A 17,938-nucleotide genomic window follows, 5' to 3' on the forward strand; every position below is an offset into this window, starting at 1 on the left:
TTATAGACTTAGGATCATAGAACGGTTTTATATCTTCAGGTTTATAAAACAGTTTTGCAACTGGTGATTTTTTTATGTAATAATTCTGACAGATTGTGTTCTGAAACAATATCGTTCTCAAACAAATACATTTATTTTAATTGGTAATGGATCTCTGGGGTATTTTTCAATGTGTATTAAAGATCATTATATCAGTAATAATCACAGCTAGATATATGAATATTGTCTTTTTTTTTGTTGGACGCAGGAGTGTTTCCAGTACTTTTATCAAGTGCCAAACAGCAACGGCACTAGTGTTATCTGAGGATTATGAACGTTACGACGTGCCAATGGAAGACGGTATGTTTCAAATTCTCGTGCATTACACATTAGTGTTTCCATTAATAGCTATCGAAAATTCTATATTTTTAAAGTTTACCTCATAACATGAATGAGTGATAAAAAAAATCTCTGTTAAGGTTTATAAAAGGTACATGATATTCATTTTAATAGCCTGTATTAGTTGTATTTTTGTGTTTTTCAGAAAGATGTTTTGAATAAAATAAAAACGTGTAGAGAATTATTTACAAATAAATACTTAAAAATAATATTAGTAATATTGGGAAATATAGTATTAAAAATAAAATTAGTTATATTATAAAATATAGTATTAAAATAATATTAGTTATATTAGGTAATATGGTATTTAAAATAACATTAGTAATATTGGGTAATATAGTATTAAAACTAATATTAATTATATTATAAAATACAGTATTAAAATAATATTAGTCATATTAGGAAATATAGTAATAAAATAATATTAGTAACATTAGGAAACATAAATAGACAATATTTTTAGGAAAGAAGTAATCTTCAGCTAAGACAGTTGTCTTCTTCTAACAGAATGGTTGCCTCTAGACATGGGCTTTTGCATAAATTATTCCAGGGAAAGGCAAAATTTCCAGAGGGAGCAAAGAAGTGAATTAAATAAACATTTAATATACATATAGTGAATAAATAATGAAAATAGATTTCTTATTTTCCAAACGCCCCTTCTTTTAGAATATGTTACTTTCAGATGTGGTACGTGCAGTTAATTTAAGGAAGACTTGATATGTATTTGAATGATAAGAACTGGCTTTAAGATTTAATTTAGTGTAGTGAATAGGACAGTCTATGTGGACCTAAAGATCTTTATTTATCTTTTAGTTTTTTATGTTATGTTATTGTACTGCCCTCCATGGCTGAACATGCTAGTGATTTCTAAAGGTTCTACCAGTTGCAGGACGAGCGTTCTAAACACCAGACCATACCAGAACCATCTTTATTACCAATGTGATGTAAATACATTTTGAAATATTCCTTAAATGTTTTCAGTAAACATAGCACCTACAAGTGAAAAGAGTTTCGAAACATTAAAAATTTCTCTTATCCACACAATCGCCTACCAGCCCCTTCACTCAGTAACTCAGCGTTCATTATGAAAGGTTCATAGGATAGCGATATCCGTGATAGCCAGAGCACATAATGTGCTTATGTATTTAAACCCATATTTTAGCAAAATATGTTTGCAGGCTTACCACTGAACAACTTAGATATGTAGATTAGTTTGTTATTTTATGTTATAATTTTACTTAAAACTGATCAAAAGAATGTTAATATTTTATGGATTTAATTTTGGGTTAAATATATATGTAACCATGTTTGTTTTGAATACGTTTTGAGAAAAAAATTAAGCTTTCGGATTAACTTGTTACTTACTTTCCTGTTATGTAACTTAGAATTCTGGAGTGTTAGATCTAAGACAGGGAAAGATGATCTAACAAACAAAACGTTATGTTAAGTCACAAGTGGGAACAATTCACTTATAAAATTAGAACCTGGTGTTAAACAATTACCACACACACCGGTTTATAGCTTATTACTATTTCACCAACGTGTGTGTGCAATTAGAAGCTGGCGACACTATGAGTCAGTAAATGGGGCAGAAACCGGGTATATTATGTTGTTAAGCTTTAGCCCCCTTTACGAGGTTGGTTATGATAAATCACAATACGGGACTTTCCTAGTCCCCTTTACCAGGTTGGTTATGATAACTCACAATACACGACTTCCTTAATTCCCTTTACCAGGTTGGTTATGATAACATACAATACGGGACTTTCTTAGTCCCCTTTACCAGTTTGGTTATGATAAATCACAATACGGGACGTTCCTAGTCCCTTTTACCAGGTTGGTTATGATAAATCACAATACGGGACTTTCCTAGTCCCCTTTACCAGGTTGGTTATGATAACTCACAATGCAGGACTTTCTTAATTCCCTTTACCAGGTTGGTTATGATAACATACAATACGGGACTTTCTTAGTCCTCTTTACCAGTTTGGTTATGATAAATCACAATACGGGACTTTCCTAGTCCCTTTTACCAGGTTGGTTATAATAACTCATAATACAGGACTTTCCTAGTCCCCTTTACCAGGTTGGTAATGATAACTCATATTACAGGACTTTCTTAGTCCGCTTTACCAGGTTGGTTATGATAACTCATGATACAGGATTTTCCTAGTCCCCTTTACCAGGTTGGTTATAATAACTCATAATACAGGACTTTCCTAGTCCCCTTTACCAGGTTGGTTATGATAAATCACAATACGGTGTTCTTTCTGTTAAATCTATCATTTCAAATTAGAGTAGGCTATGTGCAGCTTTAGGCGAAAATTGTAAATCAAATAATTTTCCAATTAGGGCTGCATTTCTACCACATGTTTCAGAAAGATAAGAATGACTTTGTTTCTAAAGAGTGAAAAATACCGTTTTTATCATCATATTATGTTAATAATAAGCAGAATAGTTCTGTAAAACCGGATGTGATGTCACTAGTGATGAGAAGATCGTAATATGTAAGAAGAATGAAATATTATTGAGAAAGATTTTATACAGTCTGTTAAATTACTGGGAATAGTGATTCAAAAACAATATTATTTATCATATAGTAGAAAGAAGTGAGACGTACTTAACAATGCCAAGTGACACTCAAAAACAATATTATTTATCTTATTACCAGTAAGAAGTAAGACGCACTTAACAATGCCAAGTGATACTCAATAACAATATTATTTATCTCATTATCAGTAACAAGTGAGATGTACTTAACAATGTCAAGTGACACTCAATAACAATATTATTTATCTTATTATCAGTAAGAAGTGAGACATACTTAACAATGTCAAGTGACACTCAATAACAATATTATTTATCATATTATCAGTAACAAGTGAGATATATTTAACAATGTCAAATGACACTCAATAACAATATTGTTTATCATATTATCAGTAACAAGTGAGACGTACTTAACAACATCAAGTGACACTCACTAACAATATTATTTATCTTATTATCAGTAACAAGTGAGATGTACTTAACAATGTCAAGTGACACTCAATAACAATATTATTTATCTTATTATCAGTAAGAAGTGAGACATACTTAACAATGTCAAGTGACACTCAATAACAATATTATTTATCATATTATCAGTAACAAGTGAGATATATTTAACAATGTCAAATGACACTCAATAACAATATTGTTTATCATATTATCAGTAACAAGTGAGACGTACTTAACAACATCAAGTGACACTCACTAACAATATTATTTATCTTATTATCAGTAAGAAGTGAGACTACTTAACAATGTCAAGTGACACGCACTAACAATATTATTTATCATATTACCAGTAACAAGTGAGACAAACTTAACAATGTCAAGTGACACTCAATAACAATATTATTTATCTTATTATCAGTAAGAAGTGAGACGTACTTAACAATGTCAAGTGACACTAAATAACAACATTATTTATCATATTATCAGTAACAAGTGAGACGTACTTAACAATGTCAAGTGACACTCAATAATAATATTATTTAACATATTACCAGTAACAAGTGAGACGTACTTAACAATGCCAAGTGACACTCAATAACAATATTATTTATCATATTATTAGTAAGAAGTGAGACGTACTTAACAATGTCAAATGACACGCACTAACAATATTATTTATTATGTTACCAGTAACAAGTGAGACATACTTAACAATGCCAAGCGACATTCAATAACAATATTATTTATCTTATTAGTAGAAAGAAGTGAGACCAATATTATTTATCATATTATCAGTGAGAAGTGAGACGTACTTAACAATGTCAAGTGACACTCAATAATAATATTATTTAACATATTACCAGTAACAAGTGAGACGTACTTAACAATGCCAAGTGACACTCAATAACAATATTATTTATCATATTATTAGTAAGAAGTGAGACGTACTTAACAATGTCAAGTGACACGCACTAACAATATTATTTATCATGTTACCAGTAACAAGTGAGACATACTTAACAATGCCAAGCGACATTCAATAACAATATTATTTATCTTATTAGTAGAAAGAAGTGAGACGTATTTAACAATGTCAAGTGACACTCACTAACAATATTATTTATCATATCATCAGTAACAAGTGAGACGTACTTAACAATGTCAAGTGACACTCAATAACAATATTATTTATCATATTATCAGTAACAAGTGAGACATACTTGACAATGTCAAGTGACATTCAATAACAATATTATTTATCATATTATCAATAAGAAGTGAGACATACTTTAGAATGTCAAGTGACACTCAATAACAATATTATTTATCATATTAAAAGTAACAAGTGAGATGTATTTAACAATGTCAAGTGACACTCACTAACAATATTATTTATCATATTATCAGTAACAAGTGAGATGTACTTAACAATGCCACGTGATGCTATTTTATGTTTCAGGCCAACCGTCGATTGTGCAGATAGAAGTATCACTTCTCACTTTAAAGTCGGTAGACCCTGAAACTATGGTAAGTCTGGTCAAAATACTTTTTCTGTGAATGAAATATTTTTGTTATTTAAAATAAAATTAGGCTATAAGTGTCCATCATAATCCTTAGAAAATATACTTTCAAAAAAAAGAAACGGAAGGAGAAATTTTTGTTATTTTAAAGAGAAATATATGTAATAATGTTACAAGCTCAGAGTATGTGATGTAACACATGCTGAGGCACTGATTGTCAGACCAAAATGACAACAAAAGTTGTGCACTTTGAAATCGGAGGAAAACATCGGATTTTTCGCCAAAACGCATTCGTGTCCAATAAATTTGTTTGAGAGATCTGCATGTTCTGCAAGTGCAACATGTGCAAAATCCCTATAAAAGTGACGGGTTCTCGGTTTCCATAGCTCAGTGTTAAGCCATTGACACGCAATAAAGTTACGCCACGACTGACTGAAGCCCAACGCAACAACGCCATTGGTCGCTTGGAAGCAGGCGAATCCGATCAGATGTTGCGAGAGCTGTGAATGTCCACCCAAGCACCATCACAATGCTATGGAATCGTCACCAACAACATGGATCAACTTGTGACCGTCCACGATCTGACAGACCTCGTGTGACCACGCCCGTACAAGATCGCTACATCCGGTTACGTCACCTTCGGGATAGGACCACCACTGCGACGTCTACTGCCTCAACCATAACAGGACTGCGTAGGATTTCCGATCAGACCGTACGCAACCGTCGACGAGATTCCTAGGCCCCATGTGCAACCCATCATGGTGAACGTCAACGACGTTTTTCAACATGACAACGCCCGTCCTCACACAGCCCGACTCACCACTGTCTTCTTGAGACACCACAACATCAACGTTCTTCCCTGGCCCTCCAGATCACTAGATTTAAACCCCATCGAACATCTTTGGGACGAGTTGGACCGACGTCTGCGACGGCGATAACCTCAACCGCAGACTCTACCTCAGCTTGCAGCAGCTTTGCAGGCTGAGTGGACAGCCATTCCACAGGATGTGATTCGTCATCTCATCGCTTCCATAGGCAGGAGATGCCAACAGTTATTGATGCTCACGGGGGGCATACTCGTTATTGACGTTGAGTGACGTTAAACGTCAACTAGTGAGCGTGGACTTCGCCTTTGCAGAATGTGCAAAGTTTCACACATGTCATACAGAACTACCCGGAATAAAGTTGTTAACAATATGTCTCAAATTTTGCCTTTTGCGTTTCTTTTTTAGAAGAGTATAATATTATCCACTAGCTTTGAGATAGTTTTCTCATGTCTAATAAAGACGACGAAATGTACTTGGAAGGGTTCCTCCTCCGTTACAGCTACGAGAAATATCCGTTCATAATTTCGGAGACCCTCTTAAAACTGATTATTAATAAGTTATTCAACATCATTTGGAATAACCAGATTATATTTGAATGTAACATGTCCTTTGGTTTAGTAGCATGGTTACTGATTTATAATGCCAAAACTTCGGATCGTATTCCCTACGGTGGACAGCGAGGATATAACCTGTTGTAACATTTGTGCTAGAGTAAAAAACCAACAGTAATAAGTTACAAGTGGAAACTTTTTTTCAGGTTGGAATCTGTCTGTACTAAATTAACATATGATATTACAGCATTATACTCAATGGATTTCAAAATGTGGTAAGTTCGTACAGCCCCCTCTAGTAGTAATGTTCACACTTCAGATGCATTGCAAGATGACGACAAATGCACGTCGAGGGAGGGAGAGAGGATGAACTAGTCTATAATTCCAAACGCTGCCACCAGAGGGAGTATAGTTAAGGTCGCTGCGATGGTTGGCCATGATACAAAAACTTGCCACCAGATAGCGTGTTGTTATGGATGCTTTCTATGCTGCTTTTTTTCTGAAGAAGAATAGTCAACTATTCGAAAGAGCTTGAATGTTTGGGCCTCGTTTTGAAAATATTACAAAGTAGAGAACATGTTTCAAGGCAGGTGAAATTCATACAATACAAATCCCATCATGTCTAATTAATGATTAGCAATTAGAGTGTTAAGGACGCTTAATACTAATATATTTGTAATTAATTCATCTTTAAAATAATGTTTACAAAAATTCATTTACAATTAAATCGTCTTAAAAAATAATATTTAATTCAAATTCATTAGTTAATTAAATTTACTGTACAAAAAAAACTATATCTTATTTAAGTGATTAAAATTCTTCATTTGTATAATAAAATGTCAAAACAATATTTAATGTAAAATTATCACCATGATATACATTTTTACCATGCACACAATACATGTCGCAGGTTAGAATCCTTGTTACACCGAACATACTCGCCCTTTCAACTATGAAGGCATTATAATGTGACGGTCAATCCTACTATTCGTTAGTAAAAGAGTAGTCCAAGAGTTTGCGGCGGGTGGTGATGACTAGCTGCTTTCCTTCTGGTCTTACACTGCAAAATTATGGACGGTTACCACAGATAGCTCTCATGTAGTTATGTGCAAAATTCAAAACAAACCAAATCTACTATTCACAGGTAAAAGAGTAGCCAAAATGTTGGCGGTGTGTGTTGTTGACTAGCTGCCTTCCCTCACAGTCTTGCATTACTAAATTAGAGATGGTTAGCGTAGATATACCTCGAGTAGCTTTGCGCGAAATTCAACAACTTAACCAATCTAATACGCGTCTGTAGGTTTATATCACCATAAAAATGGCTATATCATATAATATTTAAAAGTTTGACTTTATACAAAAATTTGCATGGTCAATAAAACGTCTTTATGCAATAAAGCAGTTACTTAATTTGACTTTATACATCAAGATAATTTACATATGTTTCACGAAGGAAGAGTCTTAAAAGGGACATCACGTTTCCATATCATAAATTAAAATCCTATAACATTGTGACAACGTTTCATTTATATTTCTTTGAAGTTTTCTATACTTCTACATTGCAAAATAGTACTTCACTCGCAAATCACGTAGTCTTGGTCGATTCAGAAGTGACCTTTGAATGAATTACTTTTAATAAGATGTGTGTTGGTTATCTTAATATTTCCAAGGTGCTGTAGAAGAAAATTTTACATCTGGTCACGTGTTGTCACAACAACTGTTTGTCTATATGCATATTCTAGCGTGAAATTAGATATGGATTAATTAGTTTTATGAACTTACGATAAAAACGGCATGTAGAAATTTGTATGTTTCATGAGAGTCGGAAAGTTTTGATCAGTAAGTTTTTCATTCAGTTGTGAGGTGATTGTTGGTAAGGTATGATTTGTAAAACATTAAGTGTTCTGCAGAATATTGTATGAAAGAAACTATGAATAGTTTAGAAATGTTTTGCATACTTTCTAAGGTTTTGTGTGCCTTTGGAGGTGATAAATGGTTATATAAAAAAGGACAAATACAGTTAGTCGTGGGTTTTCTTATAACAAAGCCACATCGGACTATCTGCTGTGTTCATTGATGGGAATCGAATTCTTGATTTTAGCATAAACTTACTGCTGTTTCAGTGTTAAATTAATTAATTTTAACATAATTAAATCTAGATGTTTATAACTTTTAGAAGTACTGTCACGGTATATTGTTAATATCCTACAGACAGCCATTAAAATAATAGTAATGAAATATGTGTGTGTGTGAAAGTCAGCTTTTGTAAAACATACGTAAATTATTTTGTCACAACTTAGTAAAAATGTTAATACATAATAAACGTTATATTGATTATATAAATTATTTTACAAATTATAAGTATCGTATTGTCTTTGTAGGACTAATTGATGACAAGGAAACGTAATGTCCACTTTAAAACTCCCTCTATGTAAAACGTGTAAATTATTTTGTTGTATAAATTCAAGTTTAAAGTATTGTATAATATTATTTTTTAGGGTGATTTAAATCTACAGATATGTATTATGTACATGATAAAATGTATATGATTGTTATCATGTTACGTTAAATATTATTTCAGACATGTATCACTGAAAATATTTAATCACTTGAGGAAGATATAATCCATTTACAACAGAAAATGTAATTGACTGATGAATTAAGACAAACGTTCTTTTTTTAGAATGATATAATTAACAAATTATAAATAATTTAATGAAGATTTAAATAATTAATGATTAGACATGAATAACGGCTGCCTAGAAACTTGTTCTCTACTTTGTGATACCATTACCTAATGATTCATCATGGCGACCTAGTCACCCGTCCCAAACGATTTTTAGAACTATGACCTCGTCATCTCTGATGACATCACGCTCTCTCTCTCTCTCGCGCGCCCCCAATGGCTCAGCGATATGTCTGCGGACGTACAACGCTAAAAACCTGGTTTCGATACCCGTGGTGGGCAGAGCACAGATAGTCAATTGTGTAGCCTTATGCTTAATTCAAAACAACTCTCTCTCTCTACACGTATGTGGCGCCCTCTTGTGGAACGTCTGAAGTGGGAACTTTGCTATCTTCTCTTCTTTTTCTTTCAATCAGTTCCGTTTTTTGTTATTTTCTATAAACAAAACCTCAGGAAGAGTTACCATTTGGGCATCACAAAACTTGAGTACAATATTATTCATATAGTAGTGTCTTCTTTTATATAACATTTAACTAAATTAAACTGTTGAATACAGTGTATAAAAAATCACTATATACTACGTATTATAGTACTGTGTATTTGGATACTCTGATAGGTAACTGAATATCCTATAATATGTATGTTTGTACGGCGCTTTGCGTTCTGTTAGTGTAAACTGTTAATATTTGCCACATAGTTGGATACTGTGTGTATAATACTGTTTCTTATTCTCGGGTACTACTTATATTACACACTCGTTTAATGTGTATTAAGTAGTTCTGTAGTACTATTCACGGGTACTATTTTATGCCGGGTTAACGTTTGCTTTATGGTTACGTACTACATGTATGCTCGGGTACTGCTGTTGATACTCCAATAGTTGAGTAGCGTGCACTCGAAGTTTGAAATGTGTATTATAAGTTGAAGGGTACTGTGTGGTATATGCTCAGGAAATGGCTACAATGTAGTTGGACACTGTGTGATATGCACTCGAGGACCCGTAGTATGTTTTTGAGTACCGTGTGTTATAACTCAGGTACTGTTTTTCTTTCTTCTACTATTGTCTTCAATATATATATTGACTATTTTGCAGACCTTTGAGACCGACATTTTTCTCTCTCACACTTGGCGAGAACCACGTTTATGTGACATCAGTCTCAGTTCTTTAAATCGGACATTGAAACCGGAGTTTTTCGAGAAACTCTGGAAACCCGACACTTACTTCTACAACGCTCACAGCGGAGTAGTCCAGGAAATTCTCACGAAGAACCAGTATTCAAAACTAGGGCTCAACAAAACCATTTTTTTCAATGCAAGGTACAAATATGATAAGTTTTTAGTTTTTATCATACTGTCGACAATGATCCTTACAGAAATATAGAATATATATACTTTTATTATCTCGTCAACAAATTCATAAACTTTGGATCATATTTTGGGCTTCCTGTCTCTTTATCACCGATGTTTATAATTTGGATGATAGAAAAGGATATTACATCGTCTTAAAATCTTTGTACTCTGAATGCTGCAAACTTATTATGTAGATTATACGAAAAACAGTAACTTATTATGTAAGTTGTACTACAGCAGTAACTTGTTATGTAGGTTACACATAAAATAGTAATTGTTGTGTAGGTTACACGTAAAACAGTAATTGTTGAGTAGGTTATATGTAAAATAGTAACTTTTCAAATACGTTATACGTAAAACAGTAATTGTTGTGTGGGTTATACGTAAAACAGTAACTTATTATTTAAGTTGTACGTAGAACAGTAAGTTATTACGTAGGTTATACGTAAGACAGAAACTTATTATGTAAGTTGTACGTAAAAAGTAACTTATGATGTAGGTTGTACGAAAATCAGTAACTTATTATGGAAGTTGTACTACAACAGTAACATATTAAGTAGGTTGTACGTAAAACAGTAACTTATTACGCAGGCCATACGTAAAAACGTAAAACGTAACTTATTGTGTAGGTCATGCGTAAAGCAGTAACTTATTATGTAAGTTGTACTACAGCAGTAACTTATTAAAGATGTTCGTAAAACAGTAACTTATTAAGTCAGTTGTATGTGAAACAGTAACCTATTCTCTGTGATTCTGTAGATTTTACTACAGCAGTAACTTCTTATATAGGTTTACGTAAATAGTAACTTATTAGGTTACAAGTATAACTTATCATGTAAGTTGAATGTAAAAAATTGACTTTTGATGTAGGTTTACATAAAACAGTAATATATTATGTAAGTTGTACGTAAAAATTGACTTTTGATATAGGTTGTGCCAAATACAATAACCTATTAAGTAGGTTATACACAAAACAGTAACTTATTATGTAGGCTACACGTAAAACTCAGGTACTGTTAACTACATAACTTATTATGTAGGTTGTACTGAAACAGTAACTTTTTATATAGGTTATACATAAAACAATAACTTGTTGTGTTGGTTGCACGTAAAACGTTAACTTATCGTGTAGTAATTCGTGCTGTAACAATAACTTATTAAGCAGGTTATATGTTAAACATTAACTTATTATGTGGGTTACACGCAAGACAGTAACTTTTTATGTAAGTTGTACGTAAAATGTAACTTTTGATGTAGGTCGTACGAAAAACAGTAACTTATTATGTAAGTTGTACTATAACAATAACTTATTAAGTAAGTAGGTTATACGTAAAACAATAACTTATTATGTAAGTTGTACGTAAAACAGTAACGTATTATGTAGGTTACATCTAAAACAGTAACTTATTATGTAAGTTGTACGTAAAACAGTAACTTAATATGTAGGTTACATGTAAAACAATAACTTATTATGTAAGTTGTACGTCAAACACTAACTTGTTATGTAAGTTATACGTAAAACAGTGACCTATTATGTAAGTTGTACGTCAAACACTAACTTGTTATGTAAGTTATACGTAAAACAGTGACCTATTATGTAGGTTACACATAAAACATTAACTTATTATGTAGGTTATACGTAAAACAGTAACTTATTATGTAGGTTGTATTTAAACAGTAACTTCTTATATAGGTTATACGTAAAACAGTAACTTATTATGTAGGTTGTATTTAAAACAGTAACTTCTTATATAGGTTATACGTAAAACAGTAACTTATTATGTAGGTTGTATTTAAAACAGTAACTTCTTATATAGGTTATACGTAAAACAGTAACTTATTATATAGGTTATACGTAAAACAGTAACTTATTATGTAGGTTGTATTTAAAACAGTAACTTCTTATATAGGTTATACGTAAAACAGTAACTTATTATATAGGTTATACGTAAAACAGTAACTTATTATGTAGGTTGAAGGTAAAACAGTAACTTATTATGTAGGTTGTATTTAAAACAGTAACTTCTTATATAGGTTATACGTAAAACAGTAACTTATTATGTAGGTTGTATTTAAAACAGTAACTTATTATGTAGGTTGAAGGTAAAACAGTAACTTCTTATGTAGGTTGTATTTAAAACAGTAACTTCTTGTATATGTTAAACGTAAAACAGTAACTTATTATGTAGGTTGTATTTAAAACAGTAACTTATTATGTAGGTTGAAGGTAAAACAGTAACTTATTATGTAGGTTGTATTTAAAACAGTGACTTCTTATATAGGTTAAACGTTAAACTGTAACTTCTTATGTAGGTTGTATTTAAAACAGTAACTTCTTGTATATGTTAAACGTAAAACAGTAACTTATTATGTAGGTTGTATTTAAAACAGTAACTTATTATGTAGGTTGAAGGTAAAACAGTAACTTATTATGTAGGTTGTATTTAAAACAGTGACTTCTTATATAGGTTAAACGTTAAACTGTAACTTATTATGTAGGTTGTATTTAAAACAATAACTTCTTATATAGGTTATACGTAAAACAGTAACTTATTATGTAGGTTGTATTTAAAACAGTAACTTATTATGTAGGTTGTATTTAAAACAGTAACTTCTTATATAGGTTATACGTAAAACAGTAACTTATTATGTAGGTTGAAGGTAAAACAGTAACTTATTATGTAGGTTGTATTTAAAACAGTAACTTCTTATATAGGTTAAACGTAAAACTGTAACTTATTATGTAGGTTGTATTTAAAACAGTAACTTCTTATATAAGTTATGCGTAAAACAGTAATTTATTATGTAGGTTATTCGCAAAACAGTTTACTAAATAATGACCAGTACCAATTTTTTTTTCATTTCGGGATTCAATAGACATTTGTATGAAAGCTTCAGTACTGCTACACGTATTCAATAGACATTTGTATGAAAGCTTCAGTACTGCTACACGTATTCAATAGACATTTGTATGAAAGCTTCAGTACATGCTACACGTATTCAATAGACATTTGTATGAAAGCTTCAGTACATGCTACACGTATTCAATAGACATTTGTATGAAAGCTTCAGTACATGCTACACGTATTCAATAGACATTTGTATGAAAGCTTCAGTACATGCTACACGTATTCAATAGACATTTGTATGAAAGCTTCACTACATGCTACACGTATTCAATAGACATTTGTATGAAAGCTTCACTACATGCTACACGTATTCAATAGACATTTGTATGAAAGCTTCAGTACATGCTACACGTATTCAATAGACATTTGTATGAAAGCTTCAGTACATGCTACACGTATTCAATAGACATTTGTATGAAAGCTTCAGTACATGCTACACGTACAATAATTGATTACACTATGTAACAAAATGTTTACTTTTTCTTGTTCCTGGGCAGAAAGTGTTATTTTCCAACAGCTTATACCTGAAGCAAATAGAAAAGACCTATTTTTCTCTTCAAACTTTGCTTTTGTGACCTTGGACCGTATAACGAAAACATGATGGGAGACTATATTTGGGGGCTGATATGTAAAAGTGATTTGCATTATAGTCGCAAATCTCGAAAAACTACTGACATCTAAACATTTTTTATAACTTTAGTATAAATACATGTAAATCTTGATTCATATGTTGTTTTATTCAGACCTTATGTCAATGAAAATGTGCAAATTTGCCCGTTTTTACATAGAAAATAGGTTAATTTCTAAATTTCATTATCCAGGTCACAAAAGCAAAGTTTTAAGGGAATAATGGCCATTTTGTGTATTTTTACAACATATGCAATTAAGAAATAACACATATTATCCAGGAACAAAATTTGTGTTACATAGTGTTATGATTGACAATCTGTTATTAAAATAGAAAATGAACTTAATGGAACAATGAAAAATAGTGAGTTAGGGTATGGAGAATCTGGTTAGCTTGTAATACATTTTCTATTGTTTAAGTTTGTTTGAAACGGACTAGCGAAACTATATATATATAAAACCAAAATACCGATAAGATTCATTTACCTGTGGCAATGAATGATGAAACACTTGGATGTTAAACTATTTGTTTCCTTCGTTTATTAATTTTTTTACCTGTTTAGTGACTGCAGAGGTCGCTGTCGAGAAAATAGTTTGATTGAGAATTTATAATAAAACCTACAAATATCGCATTTCAACTGAACACAAGTAACTTAAATTAAATACAGATAGCACTAATAAGGCAGATGTTACTGGTCCGAACTGTGTAACTGTTTGTTACGGTAAGTAAAGACAATAAAGAAAGTATGAGTAAAATAACTTGTTTTTTCTAAATAGCAAGATAAAATACGATGACATTTTAATTTAAGAAAAACATAGTAACTAATTTTATTTATTTTGAGCATGTATTATGTACTTAATATAAACTTGGAGAGTGTGTTTCTAGAGGAAGATATCTGTTGTGCTCTCCGGGAAGCCTCTTCCCTCTTCCCTCAGTGACACGTCTCCGGACCTATACAACTATAAACTGGGTTTTGATACCCGTGGTAGGCAGAACACAGATAGCCCTTTGTGTAGCTTTGTGCATAATAAAAACAAACAAACTCCCAGGTAGAATCGATAATATCATTATAAATTTGAAGACTGATCTCTGATCCGCTGAGGATCTGAGATGGAGTTTGTTGTACGTTTGGGAAATGTATGTATTGAGTTTATGTGTAGTTGAATTTTTTAGTTCTTAGTAAAACTATTTCTTGAAGAGTGAGCTTTGAATTCACGAAACCGGTAGAAGAAATTAATAAAGGAAAGGAACAAATAGAAAAGTCTAACATCCCAGTGTTGTGTTATGTGTTTACCTTCACACTAACATCCCAGTGTTTTGTTGTGTTTATCTTCACACTAACATCCCAGTGTTTAGTTATGTGTGTGTGTGTTTATCTTCACACATTGTAAGTTTATTTTTCTTCTTTATTTTATTTGAGTCGGTTTTCTAATTATTATTTGTAGGAATTAATAAGCCAAACCCTTCTTTTCATCTACTCTCCAGGGTCAGCCTGAAGTTAACGTGTGACATGGTGCTGAAGAATTATCCTCACGATACTCAGAGCTGTGCTATCATACTCAAGAGCTGTGAGTTCTAACTGGTTAATCATGTTAAAATAAGTATTGGGGAAGCAAAACCAAAAAATTAGAAATAAAGAATCAGGTCCCAATATTTTGTTACATACATATACATTGTTGACTCGTTATAGCAGTTTCTAGACCAAAATATCACGTCACAGAAATTTCAGATAACAACAGAATGTTAATAACATTGCCAACATATGTCCATGTCACGTTTGATTGCTAGTGTCAACTAGTGCACCATTCGTTGTTTATCTTACATATACACGTGTTACACACGTGCTCAAAACAGAAAGATTTTTGTTTTAGGAATAGTCATCAGCCAGTGATAAGTTCATGATGGTGAAAAACAACAAGGCACATATGACAAAGAGATAGATTAGTCCAGTGGTTCCCAAACTGTGTGTTGCAGGATATTTCAAAATTTCGAGGGAAACACAGCGATATCCACATCTGTTGGACACTATGCGAACTACTAGCTCGAAGTAGTTCACAGTTTTAACATTAGATTGCGCTACATTCCTTTCGAAGATGTTCTCGAATGTTTGAGATATGTTTTCGTTTACTTGTACTTTCGACTACGCCAGTAACTTCTCGAACTTTTTCGTTTCTTAGATTTTGTATATAAATATCTGTCGAGTCTCCGGGTCTGTCAGTAATTGAAATAACTGAAGGTGTTGTGATTAAGTGTCTGCGAGGTCTAGCAAAGTTCACTGAATTATTTTGTTAATTTTTAGTCCTTGTGCATAAAAATGGAAAGATTTCCAAACATTAATAAGAACTGTGGGAGTGAAGAAAAGAACAGCGAACCAGAGATCAGTAGAATAGTTGTGAAGAAACAGAAATAGCTGAAACATGACGATGGTTATCTAGATTTTGGTTTTACTTCAGTCATGAAGAATGTCTGCAGTGTGTATTTGTCTAAAAGTTTTGACTCCAGACTGCATGCTTCCAAGTAAACTAAAACGCCACTTACAGACCAATCATCCTAACATGGTTAGTAAATTCCGTGATTATTTTACCAGAAAGTTAAAAGAGTTGAAAAAACAAAAAGGTGCATTTTTCAAACAGGCATCAATACCAAGCAATGCTTTGCTAGCATCCTACAAGGTGATATATAGAGTCACGAAATGTAAAAACCTTCACACCATCTCAGAAGAATTGATTTTACCACCTGCAGTGGATATGGCGAACATTATGGTTGGTGAATCTGTGTGAAGACTGTTTTCAAAGGTGCCTTTATCCAACAATACTATTAATCATAGAATCCAGTACATGGCCCAAGACCTTAACGATCAGCTAATTGATAAAATGAAAGGAAAGGAGTTCAGGTTACAGCTGGATGAGGCGATAGATAGTAAAAAGGAATCTCATTTGATTTGCTACACACGGTTTGTGGATGGTGACAAAATTGTGGAGGACCCTCTCTTTTGTAAAAGTATCACTGCAGGTTCAAAGGCTCAAGACTTGTTTGAAATCCTTGACACTTTTATGTGTGCAAACAACTTATACTGTACTAAGTTCGTTGGAGTCAGTACCGATGGTGGTCACTCTATGTTCAGCTGTTATGAAGGATTGCAGGCACTCATGCAAAGCAAAACTCTTGATGCACTGTGGACACACTACATAATACACAGGGAAGCCCTTGCGTCAAAGCACCTGAGTCCTCCACAGAACCTAGTCCTGGAAAGTGTGTTGAAGTTGTTGAAGTGGTGAACCTTATAAAAACTCGGCCACAAGAAAGCAAGTTCGTTTTTTTTTTATTGTGTGGGCATATGGGATCTGATCACACATATTTGTTGTACTGTAGCTCGCGATGGCTCTCCCGTGGGAATGTACTGTCCCATGTGTTCGAATTATGACAGGAGCTCTACTCTTATCTCGATGAAGAAGAACACGAATGTGCTAAAAAACTTTCTGGATACTGAGGTTTTGTCAAACTTAGCAAACCTGTGCGTTCTCTTCGAAAAACTGAATGCATTGAATCTCTCTCTGCAGGAAAGCAACACACACATACTGAAATTCGCAGACAAGGTTTCAGTCTTCAGATAAAAGTTACTACTAAGGAGAAGAAAAATGAACGAAAATGGTGACAAAGACTGTTTCCCCCCTGTTGCAGCAGTTTGTTACATCCAATGAAATTGAGTTGACTTACGAAGTAAAAATCTGTTTTTGAGGAACACCTAACACAGCTTAGTGACTGGTTTGAAAATTACTTTCCAGAAGATATGGAGAAGTTTGCATAAATCCAAGACCCATTCAAGGCTAAGGCCTCATCTGAATTTACCTCTGCAGAAGAAGAAAATTTTATTGAGCTGTCTTTGGCAACATGGAACTATATGAGTTTTGGATTTAAGTAAAAGATGAATATCCGCTGCTAAGTGCTAAAGTTTGCTGATTCCATTTGCGACGTCATATCTCTGAGAAGCTGGGTTTTCGGTAGTTGCTGTGAAAAAAAGCAAGTAATAAAACCAAAGTGGAACAGGAAATGAAGCTGGTGGTGTCCAATCTGATTCCAAGGTGTGAG

At 32.9% G+C, this 17,938-nt stretch overlaps 1 protein-coding gene across 3 annotated transcripts in view; it reads left to right on the forward strand.

Moving 5' to 3' along the window:
- LOC143248492 (glycine receptor subunit alpha-1-like) overlaps nucleotides 1–17,938 on the forward strand; it is a 48,788-nt gene that overhangs the window by 15,660 nt on the left and 15,190 nt on the right. For all 3 annotated transcript variants that reach the window (XM_076496909.1, XM_076496910.1, XM_076496911.1), the window contains exons 3-6: nucleotides 248–339; nucleotides 4,838–4,905; nucleotides 10,056–10,279; nucleotides 15,335–15,417. In XM_076496909.1, coding sequence (XP_076353024.1) covers nucleotides 248–339; nucleotides 4,838–4,905; nucleotides 10,056–10,279; nucleotides 15,335–15,417 — 467 coding nt within the window. The remainder of the gene's footprint in view (nucleotides 1–247; nucleotides 340–4,837; nucleotides 4,906–10,055; nucleotides 10,280–15,334; nucleotides 15,418–17,938) is intronic.

This window comes from Tachypleus tridentatus, chromosome 4, assembly GCF_004210375.1.
Source record: "Tachypleus tridentatus isolate NWPU-2018 chromosome 4, ASM421037v1, whole genome shotgun sequence".
In the NCBI taxonomy this organism is placed as follows: Eukaryota; Metazoa; Arthropoda; class Merostomata; order Xiphosura; family Limulidae; genus Tachypleus; species Tachypleus tridentatus.